General features: G+C 50.5%; 1 protein-coding gene across 1 annotated transcript; it reads right to left on the reverse strand.

Moving 5' to 3' along the window:
• Window positions 1–2,913: 2,913 nt before the first annotated feature.
• On the reverse strand, window positions 2,914–8,354 carry LOC135528768 (neurobeachin-like protein 2). Its single transcript, XM_064957835.1, has 4 exons — window positions 8,216–8,354; window positions 4,706–4,815; window positions 4,441–4,558; window positions 2,914–3,090 (listed from the first exon to the last, which is right to left on the reverse strand). The coding sequence occupies exons 1-4, from the start codon at window positions 8,289–8,291 to the stop codon at window positions 2,951–2,953; spliced, it is 444 nt and encodes a 147-aa protein (XP_064813907.1). The 5' UTR covers window positions 8,292–8,354; the 3' UTR covers window positions 2,914–2,950.
• Window positions 8,355–9,298: the final 944 nt, after the last annotated feature.

Genomic DNA, 9,298 nt, shown 5'->3' on the forward strand with positions numbered 1-9,298 from the left:
CAAACAGACACCCAGACAGCTAGCTACAAACAGACACTCCAGACAGCTAGCTATAGCCAGACACCCAGACAGCTAGCTATAGCCAGACACCCAGACAGCTAGCTATAGCCAGACACCCAGACAGCTAGCTACAAACAGACACCCAGACAGCTAGCTACAAACAGACACCCAGACAGCTAGCTATAGACAGACACCCAGACAGCTAGCTACAAACAGACACCCAGACAGCTAGCTACAAACAGACACCCAGACAGCTAGCTATAGCCAGACACCCAGACAGCTAGCTACAAACAGACACCCAGGCAGCTAGCTACAAACAGACACCCAGACAGCTAGCTACAAACAGACACCCAGACAGCTAGCTACAAACAGACACCCAGACAGCTAGCTACAAACAGACACCCAGACAGCTAGCTACAAACAGACACCCAGACAGCTAGCTATAGCCAGACACCCAGACAGCTAGCTATAGCCAGACACCCAGACAGCTAGCTACAAACAGACACCCAGGCAGCTAGCTATAGCCAGACACCCAGACAGCTAGCTACAGACAGCTAGCTACAGACACCCAGACAGGGAGCTACAGACAGCTAGCTACAGACACCCAGACAGGGAGCTACAAACAGACACCCAGACAGCTAGCTACAAACAGACACACAGACAGCTAGCTACAGACAGCTAGCTACAGACACCCAGACAGGGAGCTACAAACAGACACCCAGACAGCTAGCTACAAACAGACACCCAGACAGCTAGCTACAGACAGCTAGCTACAGACACCCAGACAGGGAGCTACAAACAGACACCCAGACAGCTAGCTACAGACAGACACCCAAACAGCTAGCTACAAACAGACACCCAGACAGCTAGCTACAAACAGACACCCAGACAGCTAGCTACAGACAGCTAGCTACAGACACCCAGACAGGGAGCTACAAACAGACACCCAGACAGCTAGCTACAGACAGACACCCAAACAGCTAGCTACAAACAGACACCCAGACAGCTAGCTACAGACAGCTAGCTACAGACACCCAGACAGGGAGCTACAAACAGACACCCAGACAGCTAGCTACAGACAGACACCCAGACAGCTAGCTACAAACAGACACCCAGACAGCTAGCTACAAACAGACACCCAGACAGCTAGCTACAGACAGCTAGCTACAGACACCCAGACAGGGAGCTACAAACAGACACCCAGACAGCTAGCTACAGACAGACACCCAAACAGCTAGCTACAGACAGACACCCAAACAGCTAGCTACAAACAGACACCCAGACAGCTAGCTACAAACAGACACCCAGACAGCTAGCTATAGCCAGACACCCAGACAGCTAGCTATAGCCAGACACCCAGCTGCAGACAGACACCCAGACAGCTAGCTACAGACAGACACCCAGACAGCTAGCTATAGCCAGACACCCAGACAGCTAGCTACAGACACCCAGACAGCTAGCTACAGACAGAAACCCAGACAGGGTGCTACAGACAGACACCCAGACAGGGTGCTACAGACAGACACCCAGGCAGGGAGCTACAGACAGACACCCAGACAAGGAGCTACAGACAGACACCCAGACAGACACCCAGCTACAGACAGGGAGCTACAGACAGACACCCAGCTACAGACAGACACCCAGACAGGGAGCTACAGACAGACACCCAGCTACAGACAGACACCCAGACAGGGAGCTACAGACAGACACCCAGCTACAGACAGACACCCAGACAGGGAGCTACAGACACCCATACAGCTAGCTACAGACACCCAGACAGCTAGCTACAGACAGACACCCAGACAGGGAGCTACAGACACCCATACAGCTAGCTACAGACACCCAGACAGTTAGCTACAGACAGACACCCAGACAGGGAGCTACAGACACCCAGAAAGCTAGCTACAGACAGACAACCAGACAGGGTGCTACAGACAGACACCCAGGCAGGGAGCTACAGACAGACACCCAGACAGGGAGCTACAGACAGACACCCAGACAGGGAGCTACAGACAGACACCCAGACAGACACCCAGACAAGAAGCTACAGAGAGACACCCAGACAGCTAGCTACAGACAGACACCCAGCTACAGACAGATACAGACAGACACCTGGCTACAGACAGATACAGACAGACACCCAGCTACAGACAGACACCCAGACAGCTAGCTACAGACAGACACCCAGACAGGGAGCTACAGACAGACACCCAGACAGGGAGCTACACCCAGACAAGGAGCTACAGACAGACACCCAGACAGGGAGCTATAGACAGACACCCAGACAGGGAGCTACACCCAGACAGGGAGCTACAGACACCCAGACAGCTAGCTACAGACAGACACCCAGACATGGAGCTACAGACACCTAGACAGGGAGCTACAGACACCCAGACAGGGAGCTACAGACAGACACCCAGACAGGGAGCTACACCCAGACAGCTAGCTACAGACAGACACCCAGACAGCTAGCTACAGACAGACACCCAGACAGCTAGCTACAGACAGACACCCAGACAGCTAGCTACTGACAGACACCCAGACAGCTAGCTACAGCCAGACACCCAGACAGCTAGCTACAGACAGACACCCAGACAGCTAGCTACAGACAGACACCCAGACAGCTAGCTATAGCCAGACACCCAGACAGCTAGCTATAGCCAGACACCCAGACAGCTAGCTATAGCCAGACACCCAGACAGCTAGCTATAGCCAGACACCCAGACAGCTAGCTACAGACAGACACCCAGACAGCTAGCTACAGACAGACACCCAGACAGGGAGCTACAGACACCCAGACACTGATAAACAGTGTCCTTCAGTCAAACACACACACACACTCTAATCTCCAGACTCAATACAACCATTCGCTCTGGTTTATGGAGTGAGACTCTACATTGAGGGAGTGTTTAACAAATCAAGCAGGACTGTAAATGTAATGTGACAGGGGTCAGACCTTGAGAGAGAGAGAGAGAGGGAGACACACACACACCTTGAGTAGTTGACAGGGCGTCTGTCCAAAGTTACTGATGATGCCCTCCAGGGCCTTGCGCTCCGTCTCATTGGCTATGGCGTCCAGATCCACCGCACCTACACAAAATAACAGAATATAATGAATAGAACACAACAGACCAGAAAAGAACAACAGAATGGAACAGAACAGAATAGAACAGACCAGAATAGAACAGAACAGAATAGAACAGAAAAGAATAGAACAGATTAGAATATAACAACAGAATGGAACAGAACAGACCACAACAGACCAGAAAAGAACAACAGAATGGAACAGAACAGACCAGAATAGACCAGAATAGAACAGACCAGAATAGACCAGAATAGGACAGACCAGAATAGGACAGACCAGAACAGGATACAACAGAATAGAACAGACCAGAATAGGACAGACCAGAACAGAACAGACCAGATTAGGACAGACCAGGATAGACCAGATTAGGACAGGCCAGAATAGGACAGACCAGAACAGGATACAACAGAATAGAACAGACCAGAATAGAACAGACCAGAATAGGACAGACCAGAATAGGACAGACCAGAATAGGACAGATTAGAATAGAATGGACCAGAATAGAACAGATTAGAATAGAACAGATTAGAATAGAACAGACCAGAATAGAACAGACCAGAATAGGACAGACCAGAATAGGACAGACCAGATTAGGACAGACCAGAATAGACCAGATTAGGACAGACCAGAATAGGACAGACCAGAATAGGACAGACCAGAATAGGACAGACCAGAACAGGATACAACAGAATAGAACAGACCAGAATAGAACAGACCAGAATAGGACAGAACAGAACAGACCAGAATAGAACAGACCAGAATAGAACAGACCAGAATAGAACAGACCAGAATAGGACAGAACAGACCAGAATAGAACAGACCAGAATAGGACAGAACAGAATAGGACAGACCAGATTAGGACAGACCAGAATAGGACAGAACAGACCAGAATAGAACAGACCAGAATAGGACAGAACAGGACAGACCAGAATAGGACAGACCAGAATAGGACAGGTTGGTCAGAATGGAACAGATCAGACCAGATTAGGACAGATCAGAATGGACGAGAACAGACCAGAATAGGACAGACCAGAATAGGACAGAACAGACCAGAATAGGACAGAACAGATCAGAATAGGACAGACCAGAATAGGACAGACCAGAATAGAACAGAACTCTATTGATAAGGAAATGTACCTAGTATACATTGGTGTGTCTGAGTGAGGATAGAGGGAAGAGCTCTCTCACCCATTCCTCCTCCTCATATCACATTGGGCGAAGTTGAGTCTCTAATTGTACCCTTTTCCGTATATAGTGCACTACTTTAGACTAGGAGCCATAGGGCTTTGGTCCAAAGTAGTGACCTATATAGAGAATAGGGTGTCATTCGGGACTCAGCCCTTCTCTCTCCATACCTTCATAGGTGCAGTAGTAGAAGACATTGAGAGCCTCCACCGCCTCCTCCCCTCTCTGCTTGCAGCCAAAGATCAGGTCAATCCACTCATGGAGGTGAGAGGAAACATGCTCACATTCCTGCACCATATTGGGGGACAAATGCATTTGTAAGAGGAAATATATTTCATTACTTGATTAAAATGTGTCCAATCAGAGAGTGTAGCATGGCTGTGGGGGTTGCACCAGCGTTTCCCATCGATTATTTTTCCAGGTGGAAGGCCTCACCAGAGCTTTCCTGTGTTTCCTGATGAAGTCTTCTCTAGACAAGGCCCATTGTGGTAACAGAACATCAGTCACATTGTTCTGGGTCATCTGCAGACTGCCCAGGTCAAACCCTGCAGTAAACACACACACACAGAGACAGTCAAGCCTTCCTCAGCTACGTAAACAGAGTGTCCAACATTTGGTAGGTTATGAGGCTCTATGAAACACTACGATAGGCCATATTTCTGTTGTGTTGATATACTGTGTAAAGAATGACTTGTGAATAGGAATTAACATAACATCGTTGCATTCCACTTAGTATGCTTTCATAAATACACTCTGGAAATCTACTCAGATTATAGAGAACTCTGGTTTGACAGTTCCCAGAGTACACTTTGACACTCCAGAATGAGTTCGCTAACACAGCCTTAGTCTTCCTCATGTGAAGGGAACACAGCCCTAGTCTTCCTCATGTGAAGGGAACACAGCCCTCGTCTTCCTCATGTGAAGGGAACACAGCCCTCGTCTTCCTCATGTGAAGGGAACACAGCCCTCGTCTTCCTCATGTGAAGGGAACACAGCCCTCGTCTTCCTCATGTGAAGGGGAACACAGCCCTCGTCTTCCTCATGTGAAGGGAACACAGCCTCGTCTTCCTCATGTGAAGGAACACAGCCCCCGCCTTCTCATGTGAAGGGAACACAGCCCTAGTCTTCCTCATGAAGGGAACACAGCCCTCGTCTTCCTCATGTGAAGGGAACACAGCCCTGGTCTTCCTCATGTGAAGGGAACACAGCCTTGGTCTTCCTCATGTGAAGGGAACACAGCCTTGGTCTTCCTCATGTGAAGGGAACACAGCCCTCGTCTTCCTCATGTGAAGGGAACACAGCCCTCGTCTTCCTCATGTGAAGGGAACACAGCCCTAGTCTTCCTCATGTGAAGGGAACACAGCCCTAGTCTTCCTCATGTGAAGGGAACACAGCCCTAGTCTTCCTCATGTGAAGGGAACACAGCCCTAGTCTTCCTCATGTGAAGGGAACACAGCCCTCGTCTTCCTCATGTGAAGGGAACACAGCCTTGGTCTTCCTCGTGTGAAGGGAACACAGCCTTAGTCTTCCTCATGTGAAGGGAACACAGCCTTGGTCTTCCTCGTGTGAAGGGAACACAGCCCTAGTCTTCCTCATGTGAAGGGAACACAGCCCTAGTCTTCCTCGTGTGAAGGAACACAGCCCTAGAAGGGAACACAGCCTTGGTCTTCCTCATGTGAAGGGAACACAGCCCTCGTCTTCCTCATGTGAAGGGAACACAGCCTTGGTCTTCCTAGTCTTCCTCATGTGAAGGGAACACAGCCCTAGTCTTCCTCATGTGAAGGGAACACAGCCCTAGTCTTCCTCATGTGAAGGGAACAGCCCTAGTCTTCCTCATGTGTCTTCCTCATGTGAAGGGAACACAGCCCTAGTCTTCCTCATGTGAAGGGAACACAGCCAGCCTAGTCTTCCTCATGTGAAGGGAACACAGCCCTAGTCTTCCTCATGTGAAGGGAACACAGCCCTGGTCTTCCTCATGTGAAGGGAACACAGCCCTGGTCTTCCTCATGTGAAGGGAACACAGCCCTAGTCTTCCTCATGTGAAGGGAACACAGCCCTAGTCTTCCTCATGTGAAGGGAACACAGCCCTCAGTCTTCCTCATGTGAAGGGAACACAGCCCTAGTCTTCCTCATGTGAAGGGAACACAGCCCTAGTCTTCCTCATGTGAATGGGAACACAGCCTTGGTCTTCCTCGTGTGAAGGGAACACAGCCCTGGTCTTCCTCATGTGAAGTAGTCTTCCTCATGTGAAGGGAACACAGCCCTAGTCTTCCTCATGTGAAGGGAACACAGCCCTAGTCTTCCTCATGTGAAGGGAACACAGCCCTAGTCTTCCTCATGTAAAGGGAACACAGCCCTAGTCTTCCTCATGTGAAGGGAACACAGCCCTAGTCTTCCTCATGTGAAGGGAACACAGCCCTAGTCTTCCTCATGTGAAGGGTCTTCCTCATGTGAAGGGAACACAGCCCTAGTCTTCCTCATGTGAAGGGAACACAGCCCTGGTCCTCCTCATGTGAAGGGAACACAGCCCTCGTCTTCCTCATGTGGAAGGGAACACAGCCTTGGTCTTCCTCATGTGAAGGGAACACAGCCTCGTCTTCCTCATGTAGAGGAACACAGCCCTAGTCTTTCCTCATGTGAAGGGAACACAGCCCTAGTCTTCCTCATGTGAAGGAACACAGCCCTAGTCTTCCTCATGTGAAGGGAACACAGCCCTAGTCTTTCCTCATGTGAAGGGGAACACAGCCTAGTCTTCCTCATGTGAAGGGAACACAGCCCTAGTCTTCCTCATGTGAAGGGAACACAGCCTTGGTCTTCCTCGTGTGAAGGGAACACAGCCCTGGTCTTCCTCATGTGAAGGGAACACAGCCCTAGTCTTCCTCATGTGAAGGGAACACAGCCCTAGTCTTCCTCATGTGAAGGGAACACAGCCCTAGTCTTCCTCATGTGGAACACAGCCTAGTCTTCCTCATGTGGAAGGGAACACAGCCCTAGTCTTCCTCATGTGAATGGGAACACAGCCTTGGTCTTCCTCAGTGTGGAAGGGGAACACAGCCCTGGTCTTCCTCATGTGAAGGGAACACAGCCTTAGTCTTCCTCATGTGAAGGGAACACAGCCCTAGTCTTCCTCATGTGAAGGGAACACAGCCTTGGTCTTCCTCATGTGAAGGGAACACAGCCCTAGTCTTCCTCATGTGAAGGGAACACAGCCCTAGTCTTCCTCATGTGAAGGGAACACAGCCCTAGTCTTCCTCATGGTGGAAGGGAACACAGCCCCTAGTCTTCCATGTGAAGGGAACACAGCCCTAGTCTTCCTCATGTGAAGGGAACACAGCCCTAGTCTTCCTCATGTGAAGGGAACACAGCCCCTAGTCTTCCTCTGAAGGGAACACAGCCCCAGTCCTCATGTGAAGGGAACACAGCCCTAGTCTTCCTCATGTGAAGGGAACACAGCCCTAGTCTTCCTCATGTCCTCCTCATGTGAAGGGAACACAGCCCTAGTCTTCCTCATGTGAAGGGAACACAGCCCTTGGGGAACACAGCCCTCTTCCTCATGTGAAGGGAACACAGCCCTAGTCCTCCTCATGTCTTCCTCACAGCCCTATCTTCCTATGTGAAGGGAACACAGCCCTAGTCTTCCTCATGTGAAGGGAACACAGCCCTAGTCTTCCTCATGTGAAGGGAACACAGCCCTAGTCTTCTCATGTGAAGGGAACACAGCCCTAGTCTTCCTCATGTGAAGGGGGCACAGCCCCTGATGTGAAGGGAACACAGCCCTAGTCTTCCTCATGTGAAGGGAACACAGCCCTAGTCTTCCTCATGTGAAGGGAACACAGCCTTCTTCCTCATGTGAAGGGAACACAGCCCTGGTCGTCTTCCTCATGTGAAGGGAACACAGCCCTAGTCTTCCTCATGTGAAGGGAACACAGCCTTAGTGCTACTCACCGTTGATGTTCTGCAGGAACTCTGGAAAGTAGAAGAACTCCGGGATGAGCTCCTTGACGTCAGCGGGGCTCTCCATGCGAGCCTGCCAGGCGGCTGCTACAGAGTGGAACTGACGATCTGCACAGTCAAACCTGCAACACACACGGCCAGGAACCACACTGTTCAAATGTAACACACACGGCCAGGAACCACACTGTTCAAATGTAACACGCACCACACTGGCCAGGAACCACACTGTTCAAATGTAACAGGCCAGGAACCACAATGTTCAAATGCCATGAACCACACTGTTCAAATGTAACAGGCACGGCCAGGAACCACACTGTTCAAATGTAACACACACGGCCAGGAACCACACTGTTCAAATGTAACACACACGGCCAGACACCACACTGTTCAAATGTAACACACACGGCCAGACACCACACTTGTGTCTTCAAACAACCCAATATACACACACCCCTGCTGTACCTACAGCTGGATGAGGAGTGTAGTGAAGGGGTACTGTACCTACAGCTGGATGAGGAGGGTAGTGAAGGGGTACTGTACCTACAGCTGGATGAGGAGGGTAGTGAAGGGGTACTGTACCTACAGCTGGATGAGGAGGGTAGTGAAGGGTTACTGTACCTACAGCTGGATGAGGAGGGTAGTGAAGGGGGTATTGTACCTACAGCTGGATGAGGAGGGCAGTGAAGGGTTACGTGTACCTACAGCTGGATGAGGAGGGTAGTGAAGGGTTACTGTACCTACAGCTGGATGAGGAGGGTAGTGAAGGGGTACTGTACCTACAGCTGGATGAGGAGGGTAGAAGGGGTACTGTACCTACAGCTGGATGAGGAGGGTAGTGAAGGGTTACTGTACCTACAGCTGGATGAGGGAGGGTAGTGAAGGGGTACTGTACCTACAGCTGATGAGGAGGGTAGTGAAGGTTACTGTACCTACAGCTGGATGAGGAGGGTAGTGAAGGGTTGTCACCTACAGCTGGATGAGGAGGGTAGTGAAGGGTTACTGTACCTACAGCTGGATGAGGAGGGTAGTGAAGGGTTACTGTACCTACAGCTGGATGAGGAGGGTAGTGAAGGG

Source organism: Oncorhynchus masou, unplaced genomic scaffold (genome assembly GCF_036934945.1).
Source record: "Oncorhynchus masou masou isolate Uvic2021 unplaced genomic scaffold, UVic_Omas_1.1 unplaced_scaffold_10308, whole genome shotgun sequence".
Classification (NCBI taxonomy): domain Eukaryota; kingdom Metazoa; phylum Chordata; class Actinopteri; order Salmoniformes; family Salmonidae; genus Oncorhynchus; species Oncorhynchus masou.